The sequence below is a fragment of the Zea mays genome, chromosome 4, assembly GCF_902167145.1.
Source record: "Zea mays cultivar B73 chromosome 4, Zm-B73-REFERENCE-NAM-5.0, whole genome shotgun sequence".
NCBI classification, from domain to species: domain Eukaryota; kingdom Viridiplantae; phylum Streptophyta; class Magnoliopsida; order Poales; family Poaceae; genus Zea; species Zea mays.
The window spans coordinates 39,317,162-39,334,505 of record NC_050099.1 but is presented as its reverse complement, the minus strand read 5'-3'; the positions used below and the strand labels follow the sequence as shown (position 1 = coordinate 39,334,505).

Here is a 17,344-nt window from a genome sequence, read left to right as displayed (position 1 = left end):
ACCTCATCGCCGCACCACCACTGCACCACCTCTCCCAGCTCTGCTCCTGGCCTCGCCCGCAGCGATGCCAAGCCCTCGACGACGCCACTGCTCGCCACGACCCCGCTGCAGCGCTGCTCCAGCCTCTCCTGTCGTACCAGCACAGGCGACCACAGTGACGGCCCCTCTGCCCCTGGACCTGCCCGCGGCAACACTAAGTCCTCGGCGCAGCCGCTGCTCCATCATCTCCTGCCCCCCGGCACATGCGACCCCCCCCCCCCCCCCCCCCCCCCCCCCCCCCTCCCTGTGACCGGGCCGAGCCGATGTTTCAGTCGTCCCGATGCGGTGCCCTGTACGTCTGTACGTGAGCGCCTTGCCGATCTGGTGATTCCACTGCCACGCCCTCACTCTATTTCTGTCTCCTTAATTGTTTATACTACATATTTACTACTTTTCCACCTTTCAGCTATTTCGTGTTTGTATTTCTGGATCTGTGATTAATGATCTTTCTAATTCAATATCTATGTGCACAAACTCAGGCTACATAAATACCACACCCTGTACCCTCCCGTTCTCCAATTTCATATAGAACAAGTTGTTGCTTGATATTAGCGTCCCACTTGAATGAGTCTCTGTCAACTTTGTTTGTCTCTTGGTTTCTCCGTTATAATGCTTATATGCTCCCAAGTCAGTTCATGTCAACCAGTAAGTGTTCAATAACATTTTGTTTCAATTGTGCATACCATTTGATATGTTTGGTCATCTCAGCACAAAATTTTAGTTTGTTTTGGCTATCTGTTTTATGGAGAATTAAACCTTGGATAATTATGTTACTTTGGTGTGATTGGGCAGAATCCACTAACAACATATTTGTTCCTGTCAAACTGTGTATGAATGATTTAGTTTACATTTTAGAAGTGTCATCCATAATTTCTAGATCAAAGAAAATAAAAAAAAATTGGCGATGGCGGAGCAGGATGGCAACGTCCCCCACAGAACTTCGCAGGGCTCCCCAATATTCAGATATTATAAGTGTAACTTGCTAAATTCTTCGAACAGCCTTTTGCATTGAACATGGATATGGTATCTTTTACATATGGTTCCGTTTATTTTCACTGCAAATATGTGAACTTTGTGTGTGTATTATCCAGTGAATAGATTACAAAAGCTTCTGTTTGTAATCTTCTCGTGGCTGGATTCAAATTTTTAATCATTTTATATCATTTGAAAATAAGAATATATATGTAAAACCTTTCAAACTGTCATACATTTTTTATTATTTATGGCATCAGGATATATATGTTCCCTCAACAATCTGGAATGGCATCAGGATTATTGGAAATAGAAGCTTTGTTCTGTCTGACCTTTTTCTGCAGTAGTAGTTCTTTTCAAGTCTAACTATACATATGTAATAATATTTTACAATAACACAGAGGCTTCCAAAACGATTCTTTCAAAACAATTCTGGATACGTTTGATCCTCCCCCAAATATCACTGTAATGTATGTTATCATACATTTATGCTATGTATTTCAGTTTTCACCTCCACATGAATATCAATAGTCCCTGTACATATTGGATTGCGATTATGCACTTTTATTTACTGTATATAATATTAATAGACATTCTATATTCTGTTACAGAGCTGTATTTTTAGATAATGGAAACATTTCCAGCCTTCCCTTCAATAGAAGTTAGGGCCGAGTACAAAAGCATGACACTACCATCCACAAACAGACACACGCAATAGGAAAGCCATTAGATCGCCTATTACATGATAATGATTGCAAACCACCAACCATCCTTACATGTGTTTCTGTTTTATGCTGGGCTATCTGTACATGTAGGAATGATCTAATCTTTGACAAAAAAAAAACCCTCTCTCACTTATTTGCGAGTTCTTTTTTGAGTTACCTATTGGCTAAGGTTTTGGAGTAATCTGCAAAGGAAGGATGAAGATAAGGATTTAATAAAAGCAAGTTGCAGGTCCTTGGAGACAGTTGCTATGCAGATTTTTGCACACTTAGGTTACATTTTTCTTTTGCGTATGATTTTGTTTATTTTCATTTCGAATATTTAAAAAATATCTATAGTCATTGTGCATATTAAATTGCGATTATGCACCTTTATTTAATATATACAATGTTAATTGACATTGTATATTCTGTTATAGAGTTGTATAGACCTCCTTTTTTTTCTTTTGCATATGGTTTTGTTTATTTTCATTGCAAATATGTGAACTTTGTATACCTATTATCCAGTGAAGAGATTAGAAAAGCTCCCAGCCGCCGAGGTCCTGCAGCGGGGACAGGTCGACAAGAATGTTATAAATCTTAGATTTTGAGTGATCCCAACAATCTCGCTGCCCCCAGTACTCCTGATTTGATTACTCAAAATACGATATGCTGTTGGGAAAACAAGCATGGTGGTGTCGCTTGCTGTTGCTAACCATGATGAAAGGTCATTTCAAACTATTTGCTTAACTTCAGCTTCCACTTATAGCCTCAACTGATAGAGGTATATGCATGTTGCAAAAAAAACTTCTTTTTTTGCAAAATAACTTTGTAAGATACATTTGCTTCTAGAGTCTGCTGGTTAGGCGCGGTGGCGGCCATCCCTATCAGTCACGCAGGTATATTTGGGAGTTGAGACCTCCGGTGGTTGGCTCGCAAATAAAGGCCCCCCAAAGAGACGCAACTAGGACCAACCGCGAAGGCTCCATGGGACCTTTGCTCGACCTCGACGACAACAGCAAAGCCTTTCGAGCCAAAGGCTACATGCAAAAGATGACGGGACGGGACAAGCAAAGGGCCTAGAACGTGACTAAAGCCACTCCGAGGGCCTTTTGGGAAAACTTCAAGGGCTATGTGATGGAGGGCCCTTGGACCAGGATGCAGTTTAGCCTTCGCCTTTGAGGATCTGATGGCCCTGTAACCCTGGTAACGGCTCAACTAGGGCCCATTCAGTGAGGCTATTGTAATGAAGAATGACTCTTGAGCCCTTGTGAGGTATTTATATACTCCCTCCGTTCACATGAATTATTCGTTTTGGGTTTATCCTAACACTACAGGAAAACTGGGAACAAACGCCGACCTTGTATACATATTAAAAAAAGGAACTCCAGACAGCTGCACACGGCCTGCTGCTGTGCATGCAGTGGCCGTACTGCAATCACGCACGCATGCAGCCGATTCTGTGCATGGTCTGCCTGCCCCCTGGTGGTGAGTGCAGCAGTGAGCAGTGACTGAGTCGCACTTGTGTTGTCTCAGTGATTGCGCAAAGAAAAGAACGGACGTCCACGTCCATGCAGCCGCCTCAGCTTGACATGGTCGGCCCCTCTCCTCGCGCGCGCCGTGCAAAGGTGCAACGCACCCGTACCGTTGCCCCGCAGCTAGCTGGCCCATCTGTCTACTCGACTAGCAGCAGCTAGCTATGTACCTAGCAGTCCTAGCTGCCAGATCATGTCGATGATAGATAGATGCGGGTATCTCCTTCATAAATATATGATTTTTAACGAAAACTTATTATTTATTTTGTTATGATTTATTTTATTATTTAAGATAGTTTATGTTTAATTTAAAATTTTACATTTTTAAATAAATATTTTGAATAAGATGAATGATCAAAGTTTTTTTTAAAAAAAAGTTAACGATGTCATAAATATATTTATGAATAAAGGGTGTACATCACTACTCATTAGTGCCAGTGCTGCTGCATGCAGCATGTGATTGACATGCATATATGCCCAGCTTTATGATCATCATCATATCACCAACAAGAAACTGCAAGTGGTGCGTGCCACACTACACTACTACTCCGTACTGTATGCTTCCATGATTCTTTCTAATTTATCCGGTAGGCGCGCGTTGTTGGGTGCCATGGCAAGATTGGCTCCATCTCCATGCATGCTGCCTCTGAGACCGAGCTAGCTGGTCCGAGGCGCTATAAAAGACCGGCCCAACCTTGGTCCTCACAGTCACAGCACAGGCCGCCACACAAAGCTCTTGAGCTCCAAATCTAGCAGCAGCTAGAGCTAGAGCTACAATCACCGAAGAAGATAAAGATACACACGACTTTGTGCAACAATCACCGACACACACATAGCTAGAGCTAGAGATGGCGGCGGGAAAGCTGGGGCAGCAGCTGATGACGAGGCTGCACCTCGCGAGGACCCGACCGTCGGCGACGGCGGACGTGCCGCGGGGCCACCTGGCGGTGTACGTGGGCGAGGGGCGGAAGCGGCTGGTCATCCCAACGGCGTGCCTCAGCCACCCAGCCTTCGTCACGCTGCTGAAGCGGGTGGAGGACGAGTTCGGCTTCGACCACCGCTGCGGCGGCCTCACCATCCCCTGCGCCTCCGAGACCGAGTTCGCTCACATCGTGGGCGCCGCCGCCGCCGGGGACGGCCACCACCATCACTGACGATCGCGTGCGTGCCCGCGCCGATCGATCGAGTTAGAGTCCGGCCGTGTCGATAGATTAATTCCGCTTCCAGTTCCACCTAGCTAGGACAAAATTATTGTTCTCTTTTGGGGTGGTGTCGATCGTAGCAGCAATAGTGTTGGGTTTTGCTTGACGACACTGTAAAGATTGTGATTGGGAATTGGAAGAATAAGCTCTTCTCTCACCCTGCTTATTATTCTGACCAATGCTAGCTAGCTTCTACTCTACACAATTTTATGAACTATTTGTTTTCCCTTTTAAATTAATAAATAGTAGAGCTGATGCCATTGCTCTTAAAACAAAAATTCCATCCCATATCTACCTCAACCCCATGTCAAATTAACTGCTTTACCCAACCCACAATTTTATGGGGTTATGTCAACCAATCCAATTCATGAATTAGAAGTTGTTAGGATGGCAGGAAATGACCATATGGTAAAAACTTATGAGGGGAAATCCATCACCCATTAGCGGGGCATGCATTATTTGGGTTAAATCCCACTATAAATTTAATCTAGGTTTGCATAGGGTGAATCTATACCTTACACCCAATTCTATAGTGGGATTAAATCCATCATGCAATATCTTCATGGATTCAAACATAAACCCCCCTCGGGCGGCGGCGGTGGGAGAGAAGACGGGCGGAGGCAGCCGAATTTTTTGCATTTTGGCCCTTCCTAAAAAAAACATGTTTAGACCCTAGAAAATTTTAGTGTCATTTTTGGACCCTTTGCTTAGCGCCATATCCTATGGCGCCGAGGTAACACAGCTCGGCGCCATAGGCTATGGCGCCGAGGTACGTGTTGCGCTGACACAAACGGACGTCGTGGCGCAGACGTGACACCGAGCTTGGCGCCATAAATCTTGGCACCGAGCTCGCCGCCATAAATCTTGGCGCCGAGCTCAATTGTGTACACAAAGCCCGTCTAGCTCAGTTGGTAGAGCGCAAGGCTCTTGAAAGGGAATTAGGCTTACACCTAGTTCCTAAATAATTTTGGTGGTTGAATTGCCCAACACAAATATTGGACTGACTAGTTTGCTCTAGTGTATAAGTTATACAGGTGCAAAAGGTTCACATCTAGCCAATAAAAAGACCAAGTGTTGGATTCAATAAAGGAGCAAAGGGGCAACCGAGGGCACCCCTGGTCTGGCGCACCGGACTGTCCGGTGTGCCACCGGACAGTAAACAGTACCTGTCCGGTGCACCAGGGGACTCAGACTCCAACTCTTCACTCTCGGGAATTCTCGGAAGCCGGCGCGCTATAATTCACCGGACTGTCCGGTGTGCACCGGACATGTCCGGTGCTCCAAGGAAGCTCGGCCTCCTGAACTCGCCAGCCTCGGGTTCGCGCGGCAGCCGCTCCGCTAAAATTCACCGGACTGTCCGGTGTGCACCGGACTGTCCGGTGTGACAGCGGAGCAACGGCTCTCTGCGGCGCCAACGGCTCCCTGCGCAGCATTAAATGCGCGCGCAGCGCGCGCAGACGTCAGGGCTGCCCATACCGGTGCACCGGACATCAAACAGTGCATGTCCGGTGTGCACCGGACACCCAGGCGGGCCCACAAGTCAGAAGCTCCAACGGCTAGAATCCAACGGCAGTGATGACGTGGCAGGGGCACCGGACTGTCCGGTGTGCACCGGACTGTCCGGTGCGCCATCGAACAGAGAGCTCCCAGCAACGGCCACATTTGGTGGTTGGGGCTATAAATACCCCAACCACCCCACATTCATTGCTATCCAAGTTTTCCACTTCTCAACCACTTACAAGAGCTAGGCATTCAATTCTAGACACACCCAAAGAGATCAAATCCTCTCCAATTCCACACAAACCCTAAGTGACTAGTGAGAGTGATTTGCCGTGTTCATTTGAGCTCTTGCGCTTGGATCACATTCTTTCTTTCTCTTTTGCTCTTGTGATCAACACTCAATTGTAACCGAGGCAAGAGGCACCGATTGTGTGGTGGCCCTTGCGGGGAAGTTTTGTTCCCGGTTGATTGAGAAGAAGGAAAGCTCACTCGGTCCGAGGGACCGTTTGAGAGAGGGAAGGGTTGAAAGAGACCCGGCCTTTGTGGCCTCCTCAACGGGGAGTAGGTTTGCAAGAACCGAACCTCGGTAAAACAAATCCGCGTGTCACTCTCCTTATTTGCTTGCGATTTGTTTTGCCCCCTCTCTCGCGGACTCATTTATTATTACTAACGCTAACCCCGGCTTGTAGTTGTGTTTATATTTGTAAATTTCAGTTTCGCCCTATTCACCCCCCCTCTAGGCGACTATCAATTGGTATCAGAGCTCGGTGCTTCATTAGAGCCTAACCGCTCGAAGTGATGTCGGGAGATCACGCCAAGAAGGAGATGGAGACCGGCGAAAAGCCCACTACAAGCTACGGGAGCACTTCATCGGAAGAGTCCCGCACCAAAAGGAGGGAGAAGAAGAAGAGCTCCTCCAACAAAGGGAAGGAGAAGAAATCTTCTTCTCACCACAAAGAGAAGAAGGAAAAATCTTCTTCCCACAAGCCGCATCGGAAAGGCGACAAGCACAAAAGGATGAGGAAGGTGGTCTACTACGAGACCGACACTTCATCAACATCGACCTCCGACTCCGATGCGCCCTCCGTCACTTCTAAGCGCCAAGAGCGCAAGAAGTATAGTAAGATCCCTCTACGCTACCCTCGCATTTCCAAACATACACCTTTACTTTCCGTCCCACTAGGCAAACCACCAACTTTTGATGGTGAAGATTACGCTAGGTGGAGCGATTTAATGCGATTTCATCTAATCTCGCTCCACAAAAGCATATGGGATGTTGTTGAGTTTGGTGCGCAGGTACCATCCGTAGGGGATGAAAACTATGATGAGGATGAGGTGGCCCAAATCGAGCACTTCAACTCTCAAGCCACAACCATACTCCTTGCCTCTCTAAGCAAGGAAGAATACAACAAAGTGCAAGGGTTAAAAAATGCAAAGGAGATTTGGGATGTGCTCAAAACTGCGCACGAGGGAGATGAGCTCACCAAGATCACCAAGCGGGAAACGATCGAGGGGGAGCTCGGTCGGTTCCGGCTTCAAAAAGGGGAGGAGCCACAACACATGTACAACCGGCTCAAGACTTTGGTGAACCAAGTGCGCAACCTCGGGAGCAAGAAGTGGGATGACCACGAAGTGGTAAATGTTATTTTAAGATCTCTCATTTTTCTAAATCTCACTCAAGTTCAATTGATTCGTGGTAACCCTAGATATACTAAAATGACCCCCGAGGAAGTTATCGGGCATTTTGTAAGTTTTGAGTGCATGATAGAAGGCTCGAGGAAAATCAACGAGCTTGGCGAGCCATCCGAAGCTCAACCCGTTGCATTCAAGGCGACGGAAGAAAAGAAGGAGGAGTCTACACCAAGCCGACAACCAATAGACGCCTCCAAGCTTGACAATGAGGAGATGGCGCTCGTCATCAAGAGCTTCCGCCAAATCCTCAAACAAAGGAGGGGGAAAGACTACAAGTCCCGCTCCAAGAAGGTTTGCTACAAGTGTGGTAAGCCCGGTCATTTTATTGCTAAATGTCCTATATCTAGTGACAGTGACCGAGGTGACGACAAGAAGGGGAGACGAAAGGAAAAGAAGAGGTATTACAAGAAGAAGGGCGGCGATGCCCATATTTGTCGCGAGTGGGACTCCGACGAGAGCTCAAGCGACTCCTCCGACGACGAGGACGCCGCCAACATCGCCGTCACCAAGGGACTCCTCTTCCCCAACGTCGGCCACAAGTGCCTCATGGCAAAGGACGGCAAAAAGAAGGTTAAATCTAAATCCTCCACTAAATATGAATCCTCTAGTGATGACAATGCTAGTGATGAGGAAGATAATTTGCGTTCCCTTTTTGCCAACCTTAACATAGCTCAAAAAGAAAAATTAAATGAATTGGTTAGTGCTATTCATGAAAAGGATGACCTTTTGGATTCCCAAGAGGATTATCTAATTAAAGAAAACAAGAAACATGTTAAGGTTAAAAAGGCTTATGCTCTAGAAGTAGAAAAATGTGAAAAATTATCTAGTGAGCTAAGCACTTGTCGTGAGATGATTGACAACCTTAGAAATGAAAATGCTATTTTAAATGCTAAGGTTGATTCACATGTTTGTAATGTTTCAATTCCCAATCTTAGAGATGATAACGTTGACTTGCTTGCTAAGATTGATGAATTAAATGCATCTCTTGCTAGCCTTAGATTAGAGAATGAAAATTTAATTGCTAAGGCTAAAAATTTTGATGTTTGCAATGCTACTATTTCCGACCTTAGAACTAAGAATGAAATGTTGCATGCTAAGGTTGTAGAACTTAAATCTTGCAAACCCTCTACATCTAATATTGAGCATGTTTCTATTTGCACTAGATGTAGAGATATTGATGTTAATGCTATTCTTGATCATATGGCTTTAATTAAACAACAAAATGATCATATAGCAAAATTAGATGCTAAAATTGCCGAGCATAACTTAGAAAATGAAAAATTTAAATTTGCTAGAAGTATGCTCTATAATGGGAGACGCCCTGGCATCAAGGATGGCATTGGCTTCCAAAGGGGAGACAATGTCAAACTTAATGCCCCTCCTAAAAATTTGTCTAACTTTGTTAAGGGCAAAGCTCCCATGCCTCAGGATAACGAGGGTTACATTTTGTACCCTGCCGGTTATCCCGAGAGCAAAATTAGGAAAATTCATTCTAGGAAGTCTCACTCTGGCCCCAATCATGCTTTTATGTATAAGGGTGAGACATCTAGCTCTAGGCAACCAACCCGTGCCAAGTTGCCTAGAAAGAAAATTTCTAATGCATCAAATGAACATAGCATTTCATTTAAGACTTTTGATGCTTCTTATGTTTTGACTAACAAATCCGGCAAGGTCGTTGCCAAGTTTGTTGGGGGCAAGCACAAGGGTTCCAAGACTTGTGTTTGGGTACCCAAAGTTCTTGTATCTAATGCCAAAGGACCCAAAACAGTTTGGGTACCTAAAATCAAGAACTAAATTTGTTTTGTAGGTTTATGCATCCGGGGGCTCAAGTTGGATACTCGACAGCGGGTGCACAAACCACATGACAGGGGAGAAAAGGATGTTCTCCTCATATGAGAAAAACCAAGATCCCCAACGAGCTATCACATTCGGGGATGGAAATCAAGGTTTGGTCAAAGGATTGGGTAAAATTGCTATATCTCCTGACCATTCTATTTCCAATGTTTTTCTTGTTGATTCCTTAGACTACAACTTGCTTTCTGTTTCCCAATTATGTCAAATGGGCTACAACTGTCTTTTTACTGATATAGGTGTCACTGTCTTTAGAAGAAGTGATGATTCAATAGCATTTAAGGGTGTGTTAGAGGGTCAGCTATACTTGGTAGATTTTGATAGAGCTGAGCTCGACACATGTTTAATTGCTAAGACTAACATGGGTTGGCTCTGGCACCGCCGACTAGCCCATGTTGGGATGAAGAATCTTCATAAGCTTCTAAAGGGAGAGCACATTTTAGGACTAACCAATGTTCATTTTGAGAAAGACAGGATTTGTAGCGCATGCCAAGCAGGGAAGCAAGTTGGCACTCATCATCCACACAAGAACATAATGACGACTGACAGGCCACTGGAGCTCCTACACATGGATCTATTCGGCCCGATCGCTTACATAAGCATCGGCGGGAGTAAGTACTGTCTAGTTATTGTGGATGATTACTCTCGCTTCACTTGGGTATTCTTTTTACAGGAAAAATCTCAAACCCAAGAGACCTTAAAGGGATTCTTGAGACGGGCTCAAAATGAGTTCGCCTTAAGGATCAAGAAAATAAGAAGCGACAACGGGACGGAGTTCAAGAACTCTCAAATTGAAGGCTTCCTTGAGGAGGAGGGCATCAAGCATGAGTTCTCCTCTCCCTACACGCCACAACAAAATGGTGTAGTGGAGAGGAAGAATCGAACTCTATTGGACATGGCAAGAACCATGCTTGATGAGTACAAGACACCGGACCGGTTTTGGGCCGAAGCGGTCAACACCGCCTGCTACGCCATCAACCGGTTATATCTTCACCGAATCCTCAAGAAGACATCATATGAACTCCTAACCGGTAAAAAGCCCAACATTTCATATTTTAGAGTTTTTGGTAGCAAATGCTTCATTCTTATTAAAAGAGGTAGAAAATCTAAATTTGCTCCTAAAACTGTAGAAGGCTTTTTACTTGGTTATGACTCAAACACAAGGGCATATAGGGTCTTTAACAAGTCCACTGGACTAGTTGAAGTCTCTTGTGACGTTGTGTTTGATGAAACTAACGGCTCTCAAGTAGAGCAAGTTGATCTTGATGAGATAGGTGAAGAACAGGCTCCATGCATCGCGCTAAGGAACATGTCCATCGGGGATGTGTGTCCTAAGGAATCCGAAGAGCCTCCAAGTACACAAGATCAACCATCCTCCTCCATGCAAGCATCTCCACCAACTCAAAATGAGGATGAGGCTCAAAATGATGAAGAGCAAAATCAAGAAGACGAGCCACCTCAAGATGATAGCAATGATCAAGGGGGAGATACAAATGATCAAGAAAAGGAGGATGAGGAAGAACCAAGACCGCCACACCCAAGAGTCCACCAAGCAATCCAACGAGATCACCCCGTCGACACCATCCTCGGCGACATTCATAAGGGGGTAACTACTCGATCTCGGGTTGCTCATTTTTGTGAACATTACTCTTTTGTTTCCTCTATTGAGCCACACAGGGTAGAGGAAGCTCTCCAAGATTCGGATTGGGTGGTGGCGATGCAAGAGGAGCTCAACAATTTCACGAGGAATGAGGTCTAGCATTTAGTTCCACGTCCTAACCAAAATGTTGTAGGAACCAAATGGGTCTTCCGCAACAAGCAAGATGAGCATGGTGTGGTGACAAGGAACAAAGCTCGACTCGTGGCCAAAGGGTATTCACAAGTCGAAGGTTTGGATTTTGGTGAAACCTATGCACCCGTAGCTAGGCTTGAGTCAATTCGCATATTATTGGCCTATGCTACTTACCATGGCTTTAAGCTCTATCAAATGGACGTGAAAAGTGCCTTCCTCAACGGACCAATCAAGGAAGAGGTCTATGTTGAGCAACCTCCCGGCTTTGAAGACAGTGAGTACCCTAACCATGTCTATAGGCTCTCTAAGGCGCTTTATGGGCTCAAGCAAGCCCCAAGAGCATGGTATGAATGCCTAAGAGATTTCCTTATTGCTAATGGCTTCAAAGTTGGCAAGGCCGATCCTACACTCTTTACTAAAACTCTTGAGAATGACTTGTTTGTATGCCAAATTTATGTTGATGATATTATATTTGGGTCTACTAACGAGTCTACATGTGAAGAGTTTAGTAGGATCATGACACAGAAATTCGAGATGTCGATGATGGGGGAGTTGAAGTATTTTCTAGGATTCCAAGTCAAGCAACTCCAAGAGGGCACCTTCATTTGCCAAACGAAGTACACTCAAGACATTCTTGCTAAGTTTGGGATGAAGGATGTCAAACCCATCAAGACACCCATGGGAACAAATGGGCATCTCGACCTCGACACGGGAGGTAAGTCCGTGGATCAAAAGGTATACCGGTCGATGATTGGTTCATTGCTTTATTTATGTGCATCTCGACCGGACATTATGCTTTCCGTTTGCATGTGTGCAAGATTCCAATCCGACCCTAAGGAATCCCACCTTACGGCCGTAAAACGAATCTTGAGATATTTGGCTTATACTCCTAAGTTTGGGCTTTGGTACCCTCGGGGATCCACATTTGATTTGATTGGTTATTCTGATGCCGATTGGGCGGGGTGCAAAATCAATAGGAAGAGCACATCGGGGACTTGCCAGTTCTTGGGAAGATCCTTGGTGTCTTGGGCTTCAAAGAAGCAAAATTCGGTCGCTCTTTCCACCGCCGAAGCCGAGTACATTGCCGCAGGTCATTGTTGCGCGCAATTACTTTGGATGAGGCAGACCCTGCGGGACTATGGTTACAAATTAACCAAAGTTCCTTTGCTATGTGATAATGAGAGTGCAATCAAAATGGCCGACAATCCCGTCGAGCATAGCCGCACTAAGCACATAGCCATTCGGTATCATTTTCTTAGGGATCACCAACAAAAGGGGGATATCGAGATTTCTTACATTAATACTAAAGATCAATTAGCCGATATCTTTACCAAACCACTTGATGAACAATCCTTTACCAGACTTAGGCATGAGCTCAATATTCTTGATTCTAGAAATTTCTTTTGCTAAGCTTGCACACATAGCTCATTTGAATACCTTTGATCATATCTCTTGTATATGCTATGACTAATGTGTTTTCAAGTCTATTTCAAACCAAGTCATAGGTATATTGAAAGGGAATTGGAGTCTTCGGCGAAGAAAAAGCCTTCCACTCCGTAACTCATACTTCGCCATCACTCCGAGCAACTCTCTCTTCTTTGGGGGAGAAATGAGCATCAAGGAAAAGGACTTCATCCTTGAGGGAGAGAGTAAAAGCTCAAAAGCAAAAGGACCGGACCTCGTCTTTGGTATAATCTTAACTCATTTTCTTATGACCAAAGGGGAAGAAATTACTTCTAGGGCTCTAATGATTCCGTTTTTGGCGATTCATGCCAAAAAGGGGGAGAAATGAGCCCAAAGCAAAAGGACCGCACCACCACCACCAAATTCAAAAACTTAGTGCTTTCCAAAAGTCTTTATCATTTGGTATCCTATTGTGTTCAAAAGGGGGAGAAAGTAATATTTCAAAAATGGTATATCAAAACCCTCTTGAACACTAAGAGGTGGATCTCTTTTAGGGGGAGTTTTGTTTAGTCAAAGAAAAAGCATTTGAAATAGGGGGAGACAATTTCAAATCTTGAAAATGCTTTGCAAACTCTTATTCATGTACCTATGACTATTTGCAAAAGATCTTTGAAATGGATTTACAAAAAGAATTTGCAAAAACAAAACATGTGGTGCAAACGTGGTCCAAAATGTTATATAAGAAAGAAACATTCCTTGCATATCTTGTAAGTAGTTATATTGGCTCAACTCCAAGTAACCTTTGCACTTACATTATGTAAACTAGTTCAATTATGCACTTCTATATTTGCTTTGGTTTGTGTTGGCATCAATCACCAAAAAGGGGGAGATTGAAAGGGAATTAGGCTTACACCTAGTTCCTAAATAATTTTGGTGGTTGAATTGCCCAACACAAATATTGGACTGACTAGTTTGCTCTAGTGTATAAGTTATACAGGTGCAAAAGGTTCACATCTAGCCAATAAAAAGACCAAGTGTTGGATTCAATAAAGGAGCAAAGGGGCAACCGAGGGCACCCCTGGTCTGGCGCACCGGACTGTCCGGTGTGCCACCGGACAGTAAACAGTACCTGTCCGGTGCACCAGGGGACTCAGACTCCAACTCTTCACTCTCGGGAATTCTCGGAAGCCGGCGCGCTATAATTCACCGGACTGTCCGGTGTGCACCGGACATGTCCGGTGCTCCAAGGAAGCTCGGCCTCCTGAACTCGCCAGCCTCGGGTTCGCGCGGCAGCCGCTCCGCTAAAATTCACCGGACTGTCCGGTGTGCACCGGACTGTCCGGTGTGACAGCGGAGCAACGGCTCTCTGCGGCGCCAACGGCTCCCTGCGCAGCATTAAATGCGCGCGCAGCGCGCGCAGACGTCAGGGCTGCCCATACCGGTGCACCGGACATCAAACAGTGCATGTCCGGTGTGCACCGGACACCCAGGCGGGCCCACAAGTCAGAAGCTCCAACGGCTAGAATCCAACGGCAGTGATGACGTGGCAGGGGCACCGGACTGTCCGGTGTGCACCGGACTGTCCGGTGCGCCATCGAACAGAGAGCTCCCAGCAACGGCCACATTTGGTGGTTGGGGCTATAAATACCCCAACCACCCCACATTCATTGCTATCCAAGTTTTCCACTTCTCAACCACTTACAAGAGCTAGGCATTCAATTCTAGACACACCCAAAGAGATCAAATCCTCTCCAATTCCACACAAACCCTAAGTGACTAGTGAGAGTGATTTGCCGTGTTCATTTGAGCTCTTGCGCTTGGATCGCATTCTTTCTTTCTCTTTTGCTCTTGTGATCAACACTCAATTGTAACCGAGGCAAGAGGCACCGATTGTGTGGTGGCCCTTGCGGGGAAGTTTTGTTCCCGGTTGATTGAGAAGAAGGAAAGCTCACTCGGTCCGAGGGACCGTTTGAGAGAGGGAAGGGTTGAAAGAGACCCGGCCTTTGTGGCCTCCTCAACGGGGAGTAGGTTTGCAAGAACCGAACCTCGGTAAAACAAATCCGCGTGTCACTCTCCTTATTTGCTTGCGATTTGTTTTGCCCCCTCTCTCGCGGACTCATTTATTATTACTAACGCTAACCCCGGCTTGTAGTTGTGTTTATATTTGTAAATTTCAGTTTCGCCCTATTCACCCCCCCTCTAGGCGACTATCAGCTCTTAACCTTGTGGTCGTGGGTTCGAGCCCCACGGTGGGCGTTTAATATTTTTTTTGTCTTTGTCACTGATTTGTTTTTTGTTGTCCAGATTTTTCGTTTATGTCTCTGATTTGTCCGTCCAAATTTATTTCTCATCCAGATTTTTTTTATTTTTGTGACTGATTTGTTTATTCGTCCATACATTTTTTTGTTTATGCGGCGAGCACAACGGTTGTGTGCCACAATGGCCGCGAGACAAGTATATAATAGAGTATACTTTTATTTAGTGCATAGGAAAAAAGATGAATATGTGTGCTTCTTTTTATGTGGTCATGATTGAAGTAAGAGTGTTGTCATTTGATTTTTATTGTGGTTAGTTGAGCAAACAAGGGGAAGTTGATGGCTTACGGCCACTGTGGCACACAGTCGCTGTGCTTGCTGGATAAACAAAAAAAATCTGGACGAATAAACAAATCAGTCACAAAAACAAAAAAATCTGGATGAGAAATAAATCTGGACGGACAAATCAGCGACATAAACGAAAAATCTGGACAAAAAAACAAATTAGCGACAAAGACAAAAAGTATTAAACGTCCACCATGGGGCTCGAAACCACAACCATAAGCTTAAGAGCCTTGCACTCAACTGACTGAGCTAGACAAATTTTGTGTACACAACTAAGCTCGGCGCCAAGATCTATGGCGTCGAGATCGGTGCCACGTCAGTGCCACGACGTCCGCTCGTGCCAGCGCAGCACGTACCTCGACGCCATAGCCTATGGCGGCGAGCTGTGTTACCTCGGCGCCATAGGCTATGGCGCCGAGCAAAGGGTCCAAAAATGACATTAAAATTTTCTAGGGTCCAAACGTGATTTTTTTCCGAGAAAGGGCCAAAATGCAAAAAATTCGGTGGAGGCAGCGGCGGTGCAGAACACGAGCACGTCGGCGGTAGAAAATTAGAGACAGAGGAATGAAGCTTGGACTCTCGGGTGAGTCCCTAACAATAGTAACTCTCGTCGGCTTGGTCCAGATATCGACAGGGATTATTAACTCCCGTTGGCCTGGTAAAGCGACCGACGAGGATTATTAACGCCCGTCGGCTTCGTACAGAGACCGACGGGGATTATTTAATCCCCGTCGACTAGAGGACGGTCGACGGGGATTGCTTAATAACCGTCGACTTGGGACAAAACTGACGAGATCAAAATAGGCGACGGGGATTTTCAATATTCTTGTTGTGCCTCTCCAATAGCTCTCTAAACGAACTTCCTAAATTAGCTATTTCTCATCTAACTCCATTTCCTCTCTACATTTGACAAGCATTTACCAAGTCCCTAAACAAAAAAAACTAGTTGCATTATGTAGATAATGAATGTGGTTGTTGATATTTGTAACTTATTTTTTTGATATGGATAGATTCAAAAAAAACTACAACCTATATTTAGACAACTATTAGAGAACTCACAAATTTTGACTCCCAAAGTTATTTAGCAACTTCTTATATGTGTGATTAAGAGAGCAAAAAATTACATAACTATTGGAGTTGCTCTAATTGCCAACCTCTTTGATATGGGTACCATTTGCCATTTCACAATCACTATAGTAACAACTGGAACAAGGAGATAATGATAAAGCTACCACCGAATCATAAAATATATTCTGGTTGCTTGCCACATGCTTGAGAGTAGTATATGTGTGCTTACCTCGAATGGTTAGATAATAAATGAAACTGGACCAACTGCTAAAATTTTGCACATAAGGATGCACTACTAGTAAACTTCTTAAGAAAAGACAAAACTAAGGGGGCATTTGGTTTCTAAAGACTAATTTTTATAGTCCCTTTATTTTATTCCATTTTAGTCTTTAAATTGCCAAATATAGAAATTAAAACTCTATATTAGTTTTCGTACTTAGCAATTTAGGGACTAAAATGGAGGGACCAAAGAGCAATCTGAATATCCTTGAGATCGAGTTAGGAGACTACTTTCACCTAGTCACGTAAGTCTTATTGAGTATACAGTATACTTAGAGTTTGTTTCCCTCTGATGGAGGTAGCAGGTGGATGTTAACCATTGTTGTGTGTGGATACCTCCTGATAGGCTCAACAAGACTTTCTTTGTTATTGTGATCATGGAATTTTATTTGTTACATCTCTTCCCCTACTTTATTGTTCAAAAACTACTAAAGTTTCCACTGCTTTTGTAAAATGATCATCTTTTATTGTTTTTCTGAATCTTGCTCTATAAAATACCCTGATTTTATTACAATGTGACATATGAAACACTTTAAAAAAATGTTATAAGTTTTATCCATTTTTTATGGTCCTGATGAAAACATGAATTATTGGGTTCTTCTTTTTTGGTGTACTCGATAAATTACCGAGTTTAACTTGGTCGACTTCTCTATATTTAGTGTCAAATAACTGATATACGTACTTGTGATTAGGTTAAATTAGATGGTTA

The 17,344-nt window shown here is 44.5% G+C and overlaps 1 protein-coding gene and 1 long non-coding RNA gene across 2 annotated transcripts; both read left to right on the top strand.

Moving 5' to 3' along the window:
* Window positions 1-255: 255 nt before the first annotated feature.
* Window positions 256-3,017, top strand: LOC103653124 (uncharacterized). Its single transcript, XR_002269062.3, has 2 exons — window positions 256-363; window positions 1,272-3,017. It is a non-coding gene; the product is annotated as an uncharacterized lncRNA (long non-coding RNA).
* An 846-nt stretch (window positions 3,018-3,863) lies between these two features.
* On the top strand, window positions 3,864-4,624 carry LOC103653123 (auxin-induced protein 15A). The gene has a single exon (XM_008680087.4). The coding sequence runs from the start codon at window positions 4,096-4,098 to the stop codon at window positions 4,399-4,401; it is 306 nt and encodes a 101-aa protein (XP_008678309.1). The 5' UTR covers window positions 3,864-4,095; the 3' UTR covers window positions 4,402-4,624.
* Window positions 4,625-17,344: the final 12,720 nt, after the last annotated feature.